The sequence below is a fragment of the Crinia signifera genome, chromosome 6 (assembly GCF_055691185.1).
Source record: "Crinia signifera chromosome 6, ASM5569118v1, whole genome shotgun sequence".
Taxonomy (NCBI): Eukaryota; Metazoa; Chordata; class Amphibia; order Anura; family Myobatrachidae; genus Crinia; species Crinia signifera.
The window spans coordinates 145922343-145944886 of NC_139222.1; the positions used below are offsets into that span (position 1 = coordinate 145922343).

The 22544-nt window shown below is 42.6% G+C and overlaps 1 protein-coding gene across 1 annotated transcript in view; it reads left to right on the forward strand.

The window, feature by feature from the left end:
• VAT1 (vesicle amine transport 1) overlaps window positions 1-22544 on the forward strand; it is a 58342-nt gene that overhangs the window by 13142 nt on the left and 22656 nt on the right. The window contains exon 2 of the mRNA XM_083147549.1: window positions 20078-20285. Coding sequence (XP_083003675.1) covers window positions 20078-20285 — 208 coding nt within the window. The remainder of the gene's footprint in view (window positions 1-20077; window positions 20286-22544) is intronic.

Here is a 22544-nt window from a genome sequence, read left to right on the forward strand (position 1 = left end):
ACTGCATTAAGAGATTAACGGTTTAAAAATGAGTATCATAAAAGGTGGCATTTGCCAGTTTATACTGTGTAGATTAACACATGATCAGCTTTGGGGGAAAGTTTAAACTGATCATGTGGTTTTTTTTTTTGTTTTTTTTTGTTTTTTTGCTGAGTTTGACATGCTGTAAACTTCAATTTAATGCACTGAAGGGCTCTTTCTGGAAAGAGGATGCTCTCCCAGCACAGAACTTGTCACGCAGCTCAAAGTATGTGCTGCACACACTTTTTTGTACTAGATCTTATCTCCTTGCATTGCAAAATCTGCGCACCTTAAGGTCTGATGCAGGACAGTCACCCTTCATGCTTTCTCATGTGGTCACTAAACACTACTAAAGGACACCAGTCCTAAGTGCCTAGAATGTAGAAGCTTGATCCTTAGCATTGTTGCTAGAATTCATGACACTCGTTTATTTTCAGGAGACAGGATGTCAAATGGGCTTTTAGGAGGTCTAGTTCATGATCAATACAGTAGACTTGCTCTAGGAGTGTATTTATACAACTGTACTTAGTATGGCATGTTTTACACTTTTCATGTATCTGGTCAGGACACTCTCTGGGGTAGATTTATTAAGCTCGGTGAAGTGATAAACTGTCTTTACTGGCCAATCAGCTCCCACCTGTCATATTTCAAATCAAGCCTGTAATTTCACAGGTAGGAGATGATTGGCCGGTGATAAAAAAAACAGTATCACTTCACCGAGCTTAATCAGCCCCTCAAACTGGTTAATGCACGCTAAGGCAAGAAGTGGTCAGCGGAAAGTGTGCAGATGTGTATATTTACCACTTTCAGACAGAAAAATCCCAAAACCCAGGTATTACCCGGATACAAAAAACCTTGGTAGGATTCTGCTGAAAGCTGACCCCCTTTCACAAGGCACACAACCTGAGCATTTCCGGCGTAGACTGTCCTGACTGAGGAGGTGACTGCTGCAGTTCTCTCCCTGGCAGCAAATGCTGCCTGAGTTATGGCACAGCACACTAGCAGCCCCCAAACACTAGTCAGAGCCCTACAGAGGATTAACAGGCGTTCTGTTCTTTCATGACCTGGCACAATCAGTGGGTACCTGTGGCTACAGCTGATGCCGACTTGATATTAAAGTGTTCCTGGGCAACTAGTTAGGCTGCACCTCCTGTCTGTACGGGGGAGGTGACTTGCTGTGTAGATGACTGGTGAGTGCCAGTCACTGACGCTGGTGGAGCCACTCCTTGTCTCTGCCTGGATGAGTCTCTGGGACTGTGCAGTGGTACAGCTCCCTATCTCCTGCTGCCCTGCATCTACAGTGCCTTGCTGTCAACCCAGGTTTTTTAGAATGAAGAGCTGGGGGAAAAAACTTGGTAAATTCTAGGGTCAAAGCTCTGGCATTTCAGATCTGGGTTAACCCTTCCAGACAAACAGATCTACCCTCCTGGGCCAGGGTTATTCAGATTTTATGTTCTGCAGGAAGAGTCTTTTACACGTTTCCCTTAAATTGTGTTAACTAGCTGTATACTGGTGTTAAATGACCTTATTTAGGAAGATGAGTGAATGGTATGTCAAACCTGTATTAAAAACATTTTTAAAATCATATTTGATCACTAAGGACCTTGATTATAGAGGTGTTGCTATAACTATAGTCAGTTATGGCTTCACTATAGATCAACCTGTGAATGGCAATTGTCTTTCCCCCTCCTTCCCCTTCATTTTTGCATCTTATACCCCAGAAAATCCCCCAAAACCCAGGTATTTTCCAGATACAAAAACCCGGGTAGAACTAGGCTGAAAGGTCCTGACCCTTTCACACAGCATCAAAAACCTGGGTATTTCCTGTGTCAACCCCTTTCACACAGAAGCTGGGTTTTTCCGGCAAAACTGTCAGAAGAAAAGGACAGTTTCAAAGGCACACAGATGTCATTAAAAGTGGGATGTGTCTGCTCATTGGTTTAAACATGGCTGACAAGTTGCAGAACCTGGGATGATATGGTGTCTTGATGTAATACGGGGAACAGTTTACGCTGCCTGTCTGCTTTCAGGTGATCTCCAAGCTGCAGCAGGCAGGTATGAGTCTTCCTGCCAATACTGTTCCAATGCGTTTTCTCAAGAATAACTATTTTAGGACAAGCAGACTTGCTCTGGGTATGTGCAAGAAATCGGGGTCTACTTTTTTTCAGTCCACTAATTGAAAAGCAAAACCCCTAAAAAATGTGGGTTTTCAATTTCCTCCTCAATTGAAGCCCCCATTAATTGCACTGTAGCTTAGATTAAGGACATTGGTGAATACTATTGGCGGCAGCAAGTGGTCTTTTGGCTTCCTAATAAACATGTAGACATCTATGTAGTAGGTGTCCTGTGCTTTGTTGCTAAAGGAACCTTAATGTGTGTATTGAAGATTGTCATTGACACTTCCAAGCAGGGCTGCATCTAGAGAAGGGAACAAGAGTAAATTACCCCAAATGGGGTAAAAATTAAATTCCTGGGGTAATGGGCAGTTGCTTTGCTGGGCATGCATATGAATCTATATGCATGCTTGGCTTTGTCTCTGCAGCATGACCATCCATTATCCCCAGGCATTTCATTTCATTGCATATACTAGATTGTAAGCTCCTCCGAGTAGGGCCCTCTTCCCTCCTGTTGTCAAAGCCCACTTCTCTTCACATTTCACTCACAGCTCTCCTTTACTCCAACACTCTGTGACCATCTTCGTCTGCATACTCATCTCCACCATTGGCCTCAAGCCTCTAGTTGTATGTTGATTGGGTCCTCACTACTTACATTTAAGTTGTAATGTGTATTGAACTGTGGTGCTCTGTATTTGTACTGTATTTTTGTTGTTTGTTCAATGTTATGCCAAGTTTTGTCTCCCTGTATTGTTCCTTTTTACGGCGCTGCGAAACACTTGTGGCGCCTTATAAATAAAATTATAATATAGATTCTATAAGCATGTGTGGCTGCAGTAGTGTACAAGGACCCGACGTCGGGCCCTAGTGTAGAACACTCTTCTCTGCGGGATGCATAGGCAGGGCCTGCCTCAATCGGCCTGCTTCAGTAGGGTCAACTAGTTGCACCATCTCGGCAGCACGCAGTCTGTACTGCCACTGCGGTGCTGAGTTTCTTTGCCTGGTTATATGCTCCTGTCAAGAGATTCCCATCTATTGTATAGGGGAAAAAAATTGCACACTGTCACTATATCATCTTGAAATACTGACACTAATAGTTGCATGGCTATAGCACCCACAGCCTGGCAGCCAATTACAGTGTATGGCTTTGTGGTACTAATTGTCATACATGGTCCTCAACAATTGCTGCCAGACTGCGTACTGACTAGCAGGATATATCAATTTTCAGGGGGTACAGTATTAAAATCATGTTTTACTTTCTAAAATCAAGAGGGTAACCCCAGCATATCTAAGTATATTTTGGGGTAAAAGGTTCAATTATCTAGAGGGCTAAAGTGGCACGTGCCCCAGGTACCAGATTTGAGGGTGTGCCAATAAGCATGTTGAAGGCAATCTAAAGAAGCAGCACCTGGGTGGGGGCACCAAATTACTGCCTTACCCCAGGTAACACAACTAGTTCTGTCCCTGCTCTGAGGTATGCTGCTGCTTGGTGTTTTGCCGTGTAAACCTATAGTTCTCAGCAGTTAATGGCTAAAGGCTTTCAGTAAATAGGAGCTGTCCCTGAGGACGCTAGAAAAAATATCCTCTTGGCACTGTTTTACCTTCTCACTTAACAAACTGCAGCTGTGAGTGTTCCTCATGGGCATGTTTATTAACACTTTCAGGTCCAACATGTGGTCAGGCTCAACAGCCCTAGCGCTAGTAGCAGATCCAATGGTAAGCCACTTTCAAATAAGAACATTAACATCGTTCAACATTAAATTACTTTAAACCAGACGGTCTTGCAAAAAAGGGTTAATCAATCTGTTGGGTATATTGTGTAACATGCTGCATGTCACGTTAAAGGCCAGTGATGAGTATCACTAAAATGTAGAAGAAACCACTTTTGATCCTCAGCCCTCACATCAGTGCTGTCAAATCATATCCTACAAACCTGTGAACCTCAATAAGTCCTGCTGTTTGTATCTGTCATTAGGCCTTAGCAAAGCTGGTACCTAAATTGACTTCTGAACATCTTTCCACAATTTCTGGTGACTATGTATGTGCCCCATGAAGATCATGTTTGGGTTTTAAAATAGTCCCTAGATCTGGGATTTATGATTAAACACCCGCAGAGATGGGATCCCTCATATGTAATGGCAGTCTCTTGCTGAGATGCAATCCTCTTCCAGTTCATGGTAAACTGGTCTGTAGCCCACAGACTACAATGGATAATTTTATTTATTTACAGTTTCTTATATATAGCGCAGCAGATTCCGTTGCGCTTTGGATAATGTTGTGGCATTGGCTGCCATGGCAACTATTGTTAAATATCACATGGCAGATAACATAGAAACCGGTGTCTAAATGTGTCCCACAAACTTCTCTAATAGGGCCCCTTTTAGCTTACTCGGAATTGGTATCAATCTGTATGAAGTACTCAGGCACCGGCTGGGAGATTTTCGACTCGGGCAATTCTGGATTTAACCAAAATCAAGATGTAGTTAGCTGTTGGTGATGGACAGCTGCCATCCCCAGCTGTGTAAGCCAGATACTTTGCGGTGGCTAAGTCAAAATTGCTTTGCCAGCAGTCTTTTTGGCCAGCAGATACCTATTCCATGCATCCCTATTGTCCACAGTGTACATGCTGATGCTGGCTAACCTATGCAGTTTTGACTAGTCAAAATCGTCTGGTCAAATGGCGGTGTACATTATTTTAAGCTGGGTACACATTTCTGTCCAATTTTGTCTGGGAACAAAAACCTGGCAATGTAACAGATGAAAACAATTGTTTGGATAAATTTGTTAGAATATTGTTAGTGTGGATGAAGAGACAGACTTTGCACTGGGGATGCACTCGTAAAGAGAAATATGTATCATTCCGTTTAAAACTTTAAGCTTTATTAAAAATTCTTAAAAATAAGAGTAATTTTATTGGTGTTCGTTTATCATATAGGTTCACCAATAGTAGTTCTCCTTATTCGTTTTAGTAACATTTTTAAGAGGTTAAGAGAATTTTGACACGCAATAACAACAAAACAAATGTGAAAATGAGGTGCTTAAATTGCACCGATGAGAGATGTGCATTTAGATTAAAAAAAATAGGCTTATTGCCCAGTGTCAGATTGTAACTGTTGCTCATGTGTCACTGTTTCAAATTCTTTGGCTGTCTGCCTAGGAATTTAGTTATATTTTTCTTTTTGAATACAGTGGATTTTAATTGAGGCTGTTATAATTTGTTAGACAGCTTAACACATGTTTGTGACTGTGATATATATTTATAATCAAACTATTTTGCCTGGATTGCACCCCCGCCACATCGATCTCCACAAAGGCAGACCTCTAGAATCCCTCAATTCAGAGGGATCTAATATAACTGTGCAGATTCCACATACCCTCCCCAATCCCCCTTTAGAATATTGTTAAAAGCTAATTGATTTACTATTATGATCTTTTCCAGTGTTTCGGAGCAAATTAATATCCTATGCTCCCATACACTTCTGGATGTTTGTTTTCACCAGACAGATGAGACAACATTTTGTGTACCCAGCTTTACCTCTTCGGTGGAATACCCAGAAAGTATCCAGGCTAAGGTGCTGGCACAGGCTCTCTGGGAAAATGTCCAGGTATGCAACTGAGTAGGTGTCAGTGGTGCACCACCACCCATTGCTAACCCCACCCATCGCCGGGGACAGCCACAGCAACTCCTTCAATGTTGAGTATTTCTGGGGCAGAACAAACGTGCCCTGGAAAGTTTTTCTTGCCCCAGGAAAATCCACCACTGAAGGTGTTAGGGCTCATACGTGCCTGGGATCAAACGGGCAGGGACTACTGTGCAAGTGCCCTCCCTAGTATTGCCTATTTGTTAACAAGTGATAACACTGATGCTGCAGCATCATAGTCTTGATTGCAATACCTTTTACATATTGCTCCGTGTATGCCCTGCAGTGATGCATTGCTATCGCCCGCAGGGTAAGCCATTGCTTGCACTAGCTTTCCCTAGACTGCTGGCTTTGCCGATTACAAAATGGGCAAAGTCCTACTCAGCACACAGCATTGCAGTGCATTGTGGGTGCACAAAGATGTGTGCTGAGTAATTGTACTGAAGCACATCGCTCAGCCAAAAAGCTGGATTGCCCTGTGTATACAAGGCTTTAGTCTCTGGACAAAACTGAATAGCTTGTTGGGTGCATATAATATTACAATCTCCCTCATTGTGTGTCTAGACAATTTGGAATATATTAAACCTGGTATTAGTCAGCAATATCTTATTAGGACACACATTGACAAAATATATTTAGAAGTCCATGCCCCAGTGAAGTTTAAATATTGGCATGGGTACATTTGGCAAGAAATCTATTAAGTGCCATGGCGCACTAGACCATAGTACTGCATGCAGTGATATTTGCCCAGGACAAACTTGCACTCCTGAACATATTACACTTGTAAACTATGGCTACACTTTTCCATCCTCCTCCCCACAAGCATATTTATCCACTATGGCCAAGCTATTAAGCTGCTAAAACATGGTATAATGCCCACATACTGTTAGTTTGGAACAGAACCCCATGAAATCATGGTTGTAGTGGTTAATGGAAATGTCACTGCAAATATTTGGTAAATGTATCGTTTACACAATGCTGATGTCTGTTCACTTATTTGTAACAGAATACTGGAAATAAGACCTTGAGTGTAACTGTACCAATATTTACATGACTGCCAGCTTGTCACAGATCACATGCAAATATTTCAGTGATGAAGCGGTAGTCATGGGATATTTCTGCACCACAACAGGGCCTGTGGTCTCTGAATGAGCAAAATGTGGAAGGAGCATGATCAATGTGCTCTCCTGTCATGGAGATGCAACTGAACAAGAGCTGCTATGAAGTCCATGCAGACTGCTCTGGGTAGTGGGTTAGATTGCTTTGAGGTGTGTGTGCTGGTCTCCCTCTACCTCATGTTAGATACAGGGATGGGGCAAATTACAGCTTATTGCAAGAGCTGCCCTTTGCATATGTGATTATGGATGCAGTTGCTGGGAAAGTGGGTCTGCGGATATTAGGGCATCCCACCCTCAGACACAAATCCTGAGTTTTCTTTAATGCTGCTGTATGTAGGTACAATATAAACTTAACTTTGTGCTTAAAATGAATAGATGGCACAATAGCAAATGAGTGTTGCTGACTCTACTAGAGGTGTTCTGTTTGCATCCTGTTTAACTGGGCTTCTCCGTTGCTGCCTCTTTGAAAGCTAAAGAGACTATGGGCCAGATGTATCAAGCTTCAAAAAGTGATAAAATGGCTGGTGTTATCACTCTCCAATCAGCTCCTACAGTACCTGTCATGTTAGGCTTGATTTGATAATGACAGGTAGGAGACTGGCTGGTTACTTATCACTCAAGCGCTTTGAGTCCTGTTGGAGAGTTTAATTTATATAGTGCACTATATAAATTAAACTCTCCAACAGGACTTGTTTTCTAGATGGAAAACAATGAAACATTACGGTTTGAATAATTATTCAAATACTTTGAGAAGATGGCCTAATGCTTTCACCTCCCGGACAAGGGCTGGGGGAGTGGGGGGGGGGGGGTGCACAGGGGCCGGGGGCAGCCCAGCAGATTACCTTAGTGCTGGGGTTGCCCCCAGCGATCGGAGATGTCCTCCAAGTGGTGGCTCAGGAACCGCCTGCGCTGGGTGGGAGAGGGGTGCTGGTGTAAAAGGGAACAAATGCTGGGTTGCACCCGGCTTGAAGCGGTCCAAAAACCCGGGTGCAACCTAGCATTTGGTATAAATGTAAGGCCATTGATGGCAGACTATCTAAATGCCCTTTAGTCAGGTCGTGTTAAATATCCAAGTTAATTGAGATTCAATCTAATAAGCCTTCAAATTGCTCTACATGTACTTCAGTCTTGTATTTTCAATTAAAATGTACAGCTAGGTACAGACAAGGCAGCTTGCAAATCTGCATGTTGGGCAGTGTATGCACCTCTGCCATCATTGGATGTCTTATAATGGGCTCTGCTACATGGCTGACAGAAAACCTCTCTAGCATTGCAGCGTTCTGCATTGGAACGTGTGTATGCACTTCCAGTGTAGGGGTAGCTGGATCAGCCAGGTACACATTACCAGACTGCAGTGAGCTTTTTAGCCTCTTCCCTGCTCCATTGCAGTCCTGATGCTAGTGTAGTACCAGTTGGTGAGTTATGCTGCTTTCAGACCGCATAACTGGCTTTGACCCTGTATTTGAAAACGTTTTAAAAAACGGGTCTGCCAGGTAAAACCCCTTTCACACCGCACCTCTTAAACGGTATATTACTGTTAAGTGCTGATTTTTTTTTATTTTTTTTTTTTTGACACTGGCAGACCCATTTTTGGAAACTTTCCAAATACAGGGTCAAAGCCAGTGCAGCCTTCAGCGCCGCCTCCCTCCCCTCCGTGCAGCCGGTACCTGAGTTCGGTTGCAGATCCCGGCACTGCAGTATGGTCGGAAGCACTTATGAAAAAAAGTGTCTTTCAGAAAATGGCTGCCCCATAGGAAAACCTGTTTTAAAAAATTAAAAACTGTCTTTCGTATGGGGGTAGCCATTTTCCGATGGGGGTAGCCATTTTCCCGAAGTCATTTTTCTTATAAGAAAAGTGACTTTTGTAAAATGGCTGCCCCCATACGAAAGACAGTTGTTTTTTTTTTTTTTTTTTTAAACGGGTTTTCCTATGGGGCAGCCATTTTCTGAAAGACACTTTTTTTTTATGAGTGCTTCCGACCATACTGCACTGCCGGGATCCACAACGGAGGTACCGGCTGCACGGAGGGTGGGTCGACACGCTGGGGGGGGTGTTGACACACGTGCGCGGGGCGGCTCCAGTGCTGTGAATATTTAATGAGCGCTCATTAAATATTCACTGCGCTGAATTTAGGACCCAGCTCATTGGCTGGGTCCTAAATACCGTTTCAGACCCGATTTTGATCCCAAAATACCGGGTCTGAAACGGGTAGGACCCTGCATTTTAACCGGTTTGAAAAACGCTATTTTCAAACCGGTTAATTGGATCTGCACCTTTCAGACCGCACAGATTACCGTTTTAAAACCGTAAAAAAACGGCAATATACCGTTTCTTAAGTGCGGTCTGAAAGGGGCATTAGATACGCTGACTAAAGTCTGAATACAACTCTAGGCTACCATTGGAAAATGAAATTACAATCCTAATAGTGTACTAATTTTAGGTAGCTGTCTTTTGAGTCTTGGTTGCAAATACTGGTATCTGCACACTCAATTATAGTGTTAATGAAATTTTAAACTATGATCTTGATCTATACTTCTACTTAGTGTAAAACACCATACATGACTACAGGGATGCAAAAATAAACCAGTTTTTATCTAGACTGGTTATTGCAAGTCTAGTAATAAAGATCAATTTCTTGGCCTGTTGGTCAATTTAGTGACCGTGGACTTTGGGGCTGATTCAACTGTTACTAGGGAGGCACTTTAGCTAGCAGACTCCTGTGGTGTGAGCTGAAATTTGTGTAAACAGTGGTTTGTAGCTAAAGCCAGTGCTAATGGGCGTGAGTACAGGTCATGCACTCAATGCAACAGTTGAATATCCTAAGTGGGTGCCCAATATTTTTAGATGCCCACACAACAATTGAAAATGCCTAGGAGTCAGAAATCTGACTGGCTCCTGACATCAGGAGTACTGTGCAATATTAATCTTTCCTGACTAGAGGCCATGTGGAAAATGCATGTAAAAATGGTCTTTAATGCTGGGTACACACTGGACGATTCCCACCCAGTTATATAAATCGGTTGTGCCACAGAACAAAACAAGGCATACACACTGACGTTGCAATTTTCTTTTTTTAATCAAGGTAAAAGGAACTAGGTGCTGATGTGAGCTGTTTCAATACAAAAAATACACTGACGTATCTAACTATCGGTCAGTGAAGTCACCATTCCATACATGCAGTCGCTGTCCATGTCAGATTGTGCTGCAAGTACAGACAACTGGGGGTGTCATTAATTATGCCTGGGAGCATGTACAATTAATATTAAATGTACACATTGGCTGATCATCATGAGTGTTTAGCTATCAAGATTGTGGTTGTCAAACTATATTGCCCAGTGTGTACCCAACTTTTAAGAATCTTTCATCTAGGAATGTATTTTGTATAATAGAAATTGGATGTTCACGATCACTTCCGCTGTATAAGATGGATCACTTTTTTTTTTTTATATTTTTTTTTTTTTTTTTTTTATTTGGAGGTGTAACTAATTTAGTGCTCTAGTTTTGTTATACAGTGTTCCCACATATGAAGGTTTTATCAGGCTTTTTAAAACAAGTGGTCCCTTATTTATCTGTATAGCGCACATATATTCCGCAGCGCTTTACAGAGAATATTTGAACAATCACATCAGTCCCTGCCCCAGTGGAGCTTACAATCTATATTCCCTACCACATGTGTACAGTCATTCTTTGGTTAATATTGTTGTGAGCCAATTAACCTACCAGTATATCTTTGGAATGTGGGAGGGAACGAGAGTACCTGGAGGAAACCCATGCAAGTATTGGGAGAATATACAAACTCCACACAGATAGGGCCATGGTGGTAATCTAATCCATGACCTGAGGCAGTAATGCTAACACTTACAGTCTGTGCTTACCCCTTTCCTGATTTCTCCATACTGTGCAATATTTAAACAATTGCAGTTCCTATAACAAATTGTGGTAATATCTTACTGCTGTTTTGGTTAACAGCAATCTACAGATGTAATTGGCAGTAACCAATCCCTATAACGCATATGAATCCGACAAGCTTCCCATGTTAACGGACTACACATGCAGGCATTGAATGTTATGCCACAAACCAGTATGTGTAAAAGGCTCGTCCTGCAGAGCCTCAACAGAACTAAAAAAATCTGATTTTTATTTTTGCTGTACGGTGTAGTCCTAATTAAGTGCTCTGTTTTTGATTGCTTCCCATTGCAGTTTCTGGCTGCTGAATATCTGATTGGAGCTCGCCCACCTCCTATTTGCTTCATTAAGGCATGATCCATCTGTTGGGCTGTATGCATGTCAACAGATTTCTGCAAAATAGATACATTTCAGGGGTAACTAAAGTACTTAAGATATCGGTACCAATAGTGTGGTATCTTGTGTTTTTTTTTTTTTTTTTTTTTTATTGGGGGGGGGGGGGGGGGTTAACAGCGATAGTTAAAGGAGTTTGCTAGGTATAACTTTGAGCCTACAGCTGTAGGGCACAGTATGTGATTCCAGCTGGGCCTGTACACAATTGGTGAGCCTAGGGAGAAGGGTAACTGGGGATTTAGGCATTGATCTTGGGATGCCTTTAATTCTCTTAACCATTGACCCTAGAACACACCCTGGGGTGCCTTAGACTGGTGGTCCAGGACCAAGACAAACTTATGCTTGTGACCAGCAAAAACTAGTGTTGGTAGCCATTCATAATTGTGTAAAAATGGTTAATTGGAGAACCCCATCTCTTGCCACATAAGGATGACAAATACAGAACTGAAACTATAAACAGCCAGCCAGCGCCTAGCTCTCCACTTCATCACTTTTTGATGCTTGGTGCATCTGACCCGATTTTCCTACACATGTGGAGCCAATACATTACACTGTAAAGTGCAGTGAGACACAAAGCCCTGCACTATTCTATAACCTGTTGGTCAAAGATGAATAACTATACATCCCAAGCTAATAGCATATTCTGCTACAGTAATAGTTGAAAGTATTTGGAAAGGAAGGAATTGCTTTGTCGGACTTAAGCAAAGAAGTCATGCCAAATTCATACAGGAAGTGAAAGTTGGTGGGGTTTTTTTTTTTTTATAAATATTTTGACATTTTATATTGGTCTTTATTGTCCGATTTAGCAGTTCAGTTAGTAATTGACTAACTTTGGTTTAGTCATCAATACATGGACAGTCAGCCCTATTTGCTATAATCACTTGTTTAACAAATACCAGTCCTAGCAGTGGATATTAATTGATGCTCAACATGGTGAAACCTATAAATAACTTTAACTGTTTTTTTTAAAGCTGAATTCGTATTCTGCAATGGAACTGGTAGCTAAAACTGATCTTGTGGTGCTAGTGTCTATTGCAGTTTTTAAAAGATCAATATATCTAAGTGGACACTACAAACTAGCAACTCTTCATCTTTTGGTAGTCTCTTATTTCAGACAGGGATACTAGTGGCGGGCGCCTAGTCAATTATGTCTTCCTGACTGCATTGAAGAGGTATCTCTGCACAACAGATCCAACTAGCTGTCAGGACTGTTTAGCTGAGAACGGCCATGGATTGATACCACAGCCGTATCGACAATTTGCGGCCATTTATGCAACCACGCCCCCTTTTTAACAATCTAGACATTGAAGCCTGCTGAACAGGCAAGCAGGCTGAGATTGGGCCAGGGTTACCGTAGTATACTATCTATCTGCCAACATTTTTTTGTTCTCTTGTAATTTTTCGAGGGGAACATGAAAGCCTATGCTAAGTTTAAAACTTCACTGCAGTTTTCACCAGGGTACTCTAAAAAACTGGATTGCTCAATACATACTGGCTTTCTTTATGAAAACTTCTGTTGGGGGGCCCCCTACTGTACATCATAACATCAAAGTCCTTGCTGTTTTTTTTTTTTTTTTTTTGCTGTGAAGTGCAGCTACTTTGCATGCAAGCAGGATGCTGTGATAAAGCAGGTTCTTTTCTTCCCACACACCCCCCTGTGACCAAGCGCACCGCGAAACGTACGTCAGACGGGACTCCGATCACGTGGTGCACTCACGTGACCGGCCGGGCAGGAGCTCAGACAGGGACACCGCTACAGAGAGACAGCAGCAGACCTGACGCCAGTACCTCATCGCAGGCGGGTCAGGTCACCAGGTAACCGCTGGCTCAGTCCAGTGGCTCCCACCTATATTACCTACTTGATCTAATTTGTGAACAACGTGTATTATCTACACACTGCCTATTGAACTTATGCTATTCATGTCTCTAACCTGCAAACTCTACCTGTAGCGCTATATCGCCCCCTGCGAGTACTTACCTGATTACAGCTCAGTCTGCCCGATAGGTGACCACCGGTTTTTATACAAAAATGATCCGATGATTATAATCCTTAAAAACCTATACCAGTACCATGGTGAGATTATAGGATAAATGAGGATCAATCACAAAACCCTAAATAAAAACCGGTCGTCTCCCTTTCCCTAGGTGGCATAAATCTGCCCCTACCTAATCAAACACATATTTTTGCGGCGCCCCACGTACTTAGGGGAAATATTTTGAGGAACCTATTTTAAAGTATATCCAATAAACATTAAATTTTAAAGTGTATCAAAAACCAAACTTGCAACAGTGATAGAAGAGTGCCCCCACCCAGAGTTTTCTTTTTTCTCTCTACCTCTCTTGGCAAATCTACATATTGCTTTTCTAACTCCGGGGTGCACCACTGACCGTCCCACAAACAGGCACCCACTGGCGTCCAGCCACTGGGCGCTCTGGGACAAATTTATCCTATCATATAGGCATAGGTCAGTTCCTATCACTACTGCCTTATTCTCTTTGAAATCTTTACCAATACCGGTGCGGTCATACTCCCCCTATCCCAATCCCCTTTTCCCACCCAATATATAAAGCAGGTTCTGCAATCCGTTTTCCATTGGGTTATCCCAAGTTTCAATACCTTGGGATAACCCAATGCAATGTGCCGCCGCTATTTCCGACATGCTAATTAACGACAGCATTGATTCGGGGTCACGGCAGAACGGGCCCGACTTCAGAAGCAGTCGGACCTGTTCTGCCGTGGATTGTCATTAACCGGGCCGCAGATTGACAGTCCATGCCCCCCTTTGCGCCCATCGGCAGGCGGGACATTGAATCCTGTCTGTCGTTATGCGGTCTATCTGACCGCAAACGGGCCAGGATCACAGCTGTCGGCGGGGATCGACAGCCGTGATCACAGATTGCATACCACCCATAAGCTGGTAAAGTTGGGGACCATCCCTGTTTTTGGCTAAAAATATTTAGGACTGGGTCAAAACCCTTGGCCCACCCTCTTAATGACTATTTAGGCACTTTAAGTTCTTTTTAATTAGCCAATAAGGCTGGCAGTTCTGGAAGGAAAGTGATGTGGGAGTAATCAGTTTTAAATTCCCTTAATTTACTTAAATATAGTTGAATACCCCCCAACTTTGAGAACACTTATTTTAAGCAAGCTTGCTATTTCTTGCATATTGTAGCCATTTAAAACGTTTCAAATACCCCCGAATCTGTTATGCCCTTTAATATATACTTCAATTCTGTTATCCTGTATTACTTTAAGCTACAGGCTGTTTGTCTTACAACTAATTGTATACCCCCCAAAGTGTGCCGCTATGAGTAAATTAAATGCAAAGGAAAGGGATGTGTGGTTTTATTTTTTTCACACTATGTATGTAGTTCAGTCTGCACATGCCACAATGTTAAGGTGGTCCTACACTACGAGAAGTCAAGCAGTATATGGCCACCTGATTCTCGGCCCCCCTTGAGCGGAGTCAGGGGTCAGACATGTAGCAGGTCCAATCTCTGACGCGCACAGGACTGAATCGGATGCCCTCAGTTTTGGCCACACTTAACTCTCGGCCCTAGCCATTGGAATTGGGTGAAAAGTGGCCAAATCGGACTAGTGTAAGGGGACCTTTTTAGTGCCTTGTAGGAAGCCACCAACCCCCCCCCCGCACATGTTTAAGCTAAAGAGACTGGATCATAGCTGTTGTACTCAAGACAAATCAAATCAATAGGCAGTTTCTCAATATTCTAGAGCAGTAGTGGCTCTCGAGGTCACATTGTTGCTTCCACTCTAGAGCCACTGCCGCATACCACCTCTGACCTGTGCTGTGCCAGATTTTGATGTCATGACCTCACGCGAGGAGCATGCTGTACCTAGCATCAAGGGGTTGGAACAGATCGTGGGAGCAGGTCTGCGGCTGCTTAGAGTTGGTGTTGGGGCTGTCTATTTACTTTTGAGGTTTTTTTTTGTGTTTTTTTTTTTTTTTTTTTTTTTTTTAACCCTGAAACAAGCTAAATCAAAACATCTCTCTACTTAGAGGCACATGTAAGAACCCCTTTATGTATTTTTTTTGTTTGTTTCTGGTCTTCAATAAAAGCTACTCGCATACATACCAACCATTGGGTGGTTCAGCCTAATATTGGTTATTACAGACATGCTTAGAACTACCTTTTTCACAAACTCGTTTTATTTGGGTGCCGGACGACTCGGTCGGGATTGCGACAGTTATTATCCAGTCGTCGAATCACGACTGCTCCCTCGTGGGGGTACAGCCTATTGTTTGGATGTTTAAAACCTAACTAGCGCTTACTAGTGCACGACCACTTCTAAAGTACTCTAGTTTGTGGAGCCAGACTGCATGTTTAGGAGACTGCTGGAAATGTCACTGGTCCAAGTTCATTTGGCAAAGTACAAAGATCTTTCCATATTCATAACTGCTGTGGGTCAGTGTGGTGTGACATTCCAGCTCCCTTATAAACATACAGTATATAAAAAAAAATACGATAATCCTAAATGAGACTCTGCAACAAGTTGAGCAAAGTAAACTTTGAGAACCAAAATTCATTTAAGATTATCTGCATAGATAAGGGAGCTGCACAACGGTATGCTGGCTTGCTACCAATACACCATATGGCAGGGGTTCCCAAACTTTTTTGAATCACGGCGCCATAGAGCATCAATATTTTCAAGGCACCCCTAGGCCAAATGCTGCTTATCGAGAAATTCAGAAAAAAATATTAAATTTTCAGGTGAGGGACAGGATTTGCTTCTGTTTGTCCACATATTATGGTTAGCAGCAACAAGCACTGGTTTTGCCTGGTACATTGACCATAAATAATATGAATTGATCCTGGTCCACCAACCCAAGGCACCCCCTGCAAGTGTCCTGAGGCACCCCAGGGTGCCTAGGCACAGTTTGGGAACCACTGCCATATGGCATTAATACAGGTCTGGATTAAGAGCCTCATGGGCCAGTGCTAAAGATGTTTGAGGCCCTATTACAAGTGGAGGTGTGAGGTCACGCCTATGTAGTACCCAGGCATCCCAGGTATGGTCATAGGGTTGACCACTATTGGTCGACAGGCGATATGTCAACCCAAGGTACATTGGCCTTATTCATGTGTCGTTCTGAGTTTTTTAATTTTTGTATGTCTGTTGACATGGGCACTAAAAGTGAAGTGCACTGCTTCACTTAGTATACTTTGTGGTGGGTTGTTTTTTTTAACCAGGTGTTTCACAAACACCACAACCACACTTTTTAATGTCTACCCATTGTGTTGTGACCATGTCAACCTAATGTATGTCAACATATGGCCCGTTGACTAATAGTGGTTGACCCAATTGCTGTCTACCAATTCCCCACCACCAGTCATCTGTATGTAGGCTATCTGACTTCTTGAAATTGGTATACAAGACTGTTACAGATATTGCAGATTAATTACAATTTGGCAGAATGACTCTGGCCCAGACTGTAAATGAATAAACTTCAAACAAACTCTGGCAATATTCCAGTTTATAACTATTGTGTTTACAGAACAGCACAGCAACCTTGAGATCAGCTCAACCTGTAATTGCCTCATATTACTTACTGTAACAGAATGATTTTAGTGGAACAGCCCAATGACTGTACATCCTCTAGGACAGGGGTGGGCAACCAGTCAGAGGCAGTGATCCAAAATTATGTCTTATGTAAGACAAAGCAGATGCCATGGATGAAATGGGTGTGGCTTAGCTCCCACAAGGCCAGGGCTGGGCAACACCGGCCCTCCAGATGTTCATGAACTACACATCCCAGCATGCCTTGCATCAGTTTCAGCATGGCCACTTAGCAAAACTAATGCAAAGCATCCTGGGATGTGTAGTTCATTAACATCTGGAGGGCCGGTGTTGCCCAGCCCTGCACAAGGCCATGCACCATTTTTACATGTGAGGCCTAGCTGGCACAAGGCCATGCCCCATTTGAGTCTTTGCAATGACATTTGTAGAACATGTCAAACATCAGATTTTTGAAAGGCTGGGGGATGTATAGACAAGCACATTGAAAATGCACAATTTATGTAATCTCCAATTAAACAAAATATATATCAGTGACACGCCCAATAAGGGTCATCCTGCAATATTGTCAACCCTCCTGACCTACAAATGAACTATTCTTCTGCGCACCCCTGGTGGTGGTGAAGGGTTAATAATCATAACAGGCATCCAAAAAGTCCCAGCAGACCTTCCCTGGCATAATGGCACTTCTAAATTAGATGGTACCTTGATTTTTTTTTTTTCTATTTTATTAAAATTAAACCACCCCAACAATGGCCTTTTTACATATTTGTTGCTGCATACTGACTGGGTCGCTCTGTATGAATTAAATGTGAGGGCTGATTGCCAGCAATCAGGGTGTGTGGTGGTAAAATATTTTCAGCTTATACTGTAGACAGATGAGGGTTAAATATATACAGTTGGATTGTAAATGTGTATAAATCTGGTTCAGGGTCTCCTAGAAGTGACTAAACGTGCATCAACTATGTAAATGTACAAGTGTACCTAGTTTAGGTCAAATCTGATCAATCTGGCTCTGGATACCTAAAACTACATTTGCTGTTTAGCAGTGATAGTTAGGACCAACTTGACATAGGGTCACATTCCTCTTGCAGATGGGTGTTGTACTCCTCTGTAGTTGTGGGCATGAAATTGAAGCCTAGCGTGTGTTTTTCACTCTGCATTGTTACAAGGCACGCTGCAGATGTGACACGTCATAGTTACAGCTTAGATGTTGCCTGCATGTGATAGAACTGCTATTTCCTGGCCAAAACTCCTGACATTGTGTCAATTTCCTCTGCAGCAGCATTAACCCCTTTACATTTGATATATTTTAGACTATGTCTAAACATTGCTGCCGTAATTTAACTGATTTAAAATAGAAAAATCTTAAACAAACCTGACATCTTGAAGCATTCTAGAATTACTACAGTATGGATATAGAGCAAGCCTTTCACACCTGAAAAATGGCAAAAAAAAGCTGAAGTTTAATGGGAAATGTTATACATTAAAGGATCATATAAATTAGAAGATCCAACTCTAATATTGCTGGTGGCAGGGGCCTGGCAAGCATCGGCAAGTGCATACACATTTGCCGATGCAGCATGCAAGAGGAGCAACTGTCAACTGTCATGGTGCAGCATGACCATTGTTAAGTAGCTCACAGTATGTCATATCTTTATTCTCCCTGTGGAGGCAGCACAAGATGAGAATCTGGGTATTCTGAGCAAACAAGGTTGTAATGATCAATGTGGATTAACCCTTTGAGTGCTAACATTTTTGTGAGATCCTCAAATATTTGAATGCCAGCATCTCTAACTAAACTTACTAAACAGTCGCTGTGAGCAACGCTGGCATTTTTAGCAGATAATTTGAGGAGCTCATATCAATGTTGGCACCCAAAGGGTTAAGCTCCTGTGGCCTGCATAGTGCAGAGCAGGCACCCTATCACTGGAGAAAGTTCAGCATTGACGTACCCTACTTGTCTAGTGCATAATTTTTGAAGATTCTTACCAAGGGTGGGACTCGTGCTCTTTTGAAAGTTTTTGAAGTCAGGTAAACTTTCCATACCATTCATTACAAGCAGGTCGTGTAAATGATAGTAATGCAGTTCCTGCATTTTTAATTACCTGGTCAGTTATGGTAGGTGGTGGTACATTTTTACACTGACAAATACAGAAAAGCCTCTGGATCAAAACATTTCACATGCATATTAAGGTGTGGTAAAGTTGAAACATTGTTTCTTTCAGGGATGTCTGATGTTAAAATCCAAAATACTAATGGTAAACTTTTGGGGGGAGGGGGGCTTTTTATATGTATGCGTTTGATCGATGGTATAGAGAAAATGTACTCAAATTACCATATACCTGCTAAGAATTGAGGAGGCAGGTGACATGGAACTGTTATCAACAAATTTATTTATTAACAGTTTCTTATATAGCGCAGCATATTCCGTTGTGCTTTACAAAGGGGACAGTGATACAACAAAACAGGGTATTTACAGACAGTCAAATCTAATTTAACTTTAACTCTGTCAGTGATTAACCACATTGCAAGTAACATTGTTACTATGCTTCCTAGGTTATAATATCTGTAAATATTCTCCGTGCATGGCGAGCGTTTTTTCGCTCGCCATGCACTCACCGTGTATTTGCGGAGATTCTTCATGTTTGGAGATCATGCCCCTTCACAGATTAAAATTCCTGATTTGTTTTTTTTTTTGGACACCAAAATTAAAACAAACCTTTTATTGTAAAAGTTCATATTCCACTTCTCCATGAAAAGATGGAGAATTGCTACACTGAGACACGGCGAGAAGTGCACGTTGAATAGGGTTGCTCGCTTTTTGAGAGCAAAAGTCTGTCCAAGGCGAGAAAAGCACAAACTCGCCATAAAACACGGATCATTTTTCTCATTGAATACTGCCCTTAGACTACTGCACCTTCACTAGCTCCCCTCTTATATTACTATGTTCTGAACACTTGCTTAAACTGGCTCATTGTGGTTAATTCACTTTAGGGTGCTATTATGTCAGAATGCTGGTACTCGCAGGTCTAAAGAGAACTGGAATTCTAATTAAGTGTCCTGCTGTAAGGTTTGCGCCAGCCTAGGGCATTAAACAGCATTTCCAACCAAATTGGCATATTTTTGGTTTGTACACCCAGGAGGGGTGTAAGCAGAAATCCACTAGCCAGATATTCAAATGAGCAAGCTGCTAAGTAAGAGGTCCCTCCCAACACTATTAACACAAGCTGAATTGGTTTGACCCCCACTGAGAATGGTTACACGGGTCTGTCATCTCTAGTGAAAACTACAGACCATGTCATTCACAATAGCTAAAAGTATTCTGAAACGTTTATCTTTTCCAGATTGGAGATAATGTGTTGGTTTTCAGTCGGTTTGGTTTATGGCAAGAATTGGTCACTGTACAATCTAACCACACATATATAATGCCGGAAGGAATGAGCTTCCATGAAGGTGCGGCATTGCTGGTAAACTACATAACTGCCTACATGATACTATTCCACTTTGGCAACCTCAGACCCAAACAAAGTGTCCTAATCCACATGGCAGCAGGTAAGATTTCTGATTACATACATGCAGTGCTGATTGATAAGATGGCCATGGGTGAAATGTTAAATGTAATTCAACTTGCGCTATTATAAGAATTTAAATCCATAATTTACTGTACTTGTTGTTGGGAGAAGTGTCCGTGCTCCATAGCCTAACTAGTTATTTTGAAATTACAAAGGGACAGTTGCTGCTTCCTGCTAAAGCTAATATTTCCATTTAGGGATATAGATGGCTTTAGGTTTTGACCATTCAAATGTTTAGAATTGCAACTTGTAACATCCTTCGATAGTGCATATCAGAGCATTCCAACAATTGACATCACTTCCTGCTGTTTAATAGCAAGCCGTTAACGTGCATCCTTTCTTTCCTGCATGCAATGATCTCTTCCTGTCTGAGAAGGGCAATTCCTGTTTAGGTTAAAGCATTGTACTGAGGAATCTGACTATGGTATTTAAACAAAAGTGAATGGTCCCTTGACTTATTTTGGTCAGTGCAGCCCTATAATGGGATTGTTTAGGGAATGTGCACTAGATTTTGAAAGTCTACTTCTACAATATACAAGGTAAAGTCTTTAGTGCTCAGTCTATTGAGTGTAAGTATGATCCAGTTTTCTGTACTGCTGAAGGTCCACTAGCAAAAAACAATGTGAAACCATACCTCCCAACATCCTAGGAACATGAAACTGACCATATAAGACAATTTGCCACAACACTATTTCATTAGTCCTATGGGATACTGGGATGGTCTCAAGACACTGGGTATTAGAGGGTATCCGCAGGAGACAGGCACATATATAACTTTGTACTGGCTCCTCTGGAGAGGATGCACACTGCTGTAGCTCCAGAGCGTTTTGTCTTCAGTTACTAATTTTGGGTTTGCTGTGTTGGACTTCACAGCATTCCTGCTTCGTGGAAAGTCAGGAGAAGGGTTAAGTTGCAGGTACAGAGCTGTCCCTGCTGCAGGACCACTGTCCTGAGAGGGTTATTGTCATCTGGGCATTGCGCTGCAGCATTACCCACCACCCCCTGCATGCGTCAGTGGTGAAATAAAAAAAAAAGAGTACCCCAGTTCATTGTGCAGCAAGATGGTGGTGGCGGCAGTTGCGGTGTTCCTGCACAAGGACAGCGCAAGCCCCCAGTCAGACTGGATGCTAAGGGCTGCCACTGGACCACCAGGGCAGTTTACTCATAAGCGCTGTTTAAAACTGCCAGTATAAGTCCAGCATCATTGCAGGGGGCGGGGCTTGCTCAGAGCGGGACCAGAGCTCTGTAGGAACTAACACTGCTTCCTGCTGCACCATTGCTGCCTGACACACCTGCAGCGGTGAGGCATTGGAGAGACATCTGCAGCAGAACAGCAAGTGTTTAGAGCCCTGAAAAAGCGATTGTGTGTTACTTTGTGCACTCAATATTGTATGCATATTTGATGTGTATGTGCTTCTAAACTAACTTCTCATTCTGGGAGTTGAGGTTAAGGGTGTGCTGGTCCCCTCAGTATCTGAGTACTCCTCCTCCTCCCCCCCCCCCCCCCCCCCCCCCCCACAGGCTTGTTAAAGCTATGGTTAACACATCGGGAAAAACTCAGTTTCTATATACTTCACTGATTTATATCTGTATTTCACTGTTAGTGTTTGTGGGAAAATTACAGTCTCCAGTATGGTGAGAGAACCTGTGTAATCTGCAGCACAGTTTTTTTTTTCCTCGGTCCACGTTACAAATTACTTGTGAACAATGCATGTCTCCACAACTTAGTGGAGTGTCACCCCAACTTAGGCTCCTGGGAGTCTGATTGTGGCGTCCCACTGAGTGGGCTGCCAGTATTAAAACTATGCTGCAAAATGTGTCCTCACAATTGGCTGCAAATACTGTGCAGACCAAGCAGGTACAACAGTATTTTAACTGTCCTGTCGGCAAGGGTGGAATATCACTCCCACCATTTTGCCTGATTCTGATGTGGATTCACAGGGGTAGGAAGATGAGCAATTACAGGACCCTCATTCTTCCCTTCATGAGCCGGAACCTCTCATTATTGCAATTAGAGAGGTGTTGGATCTCCCTCTGGCTGCATCAGAGGAGGGCGACCCATTTTTTGTTTCACGGAGAAAACAGAACATTGTCTTTCCTGAACAGGCTGATTTAGAGGACACATTTTAAGGAAGCCTGGAAACAGCCGGAAAAGCGGTTTCAGCTATCCAAAAGTTCAAATCCACCTTTGACCCGGTCAGTAGGAAAGTGTGGGAGGAGCCCCTCGGTATCCAGGTTG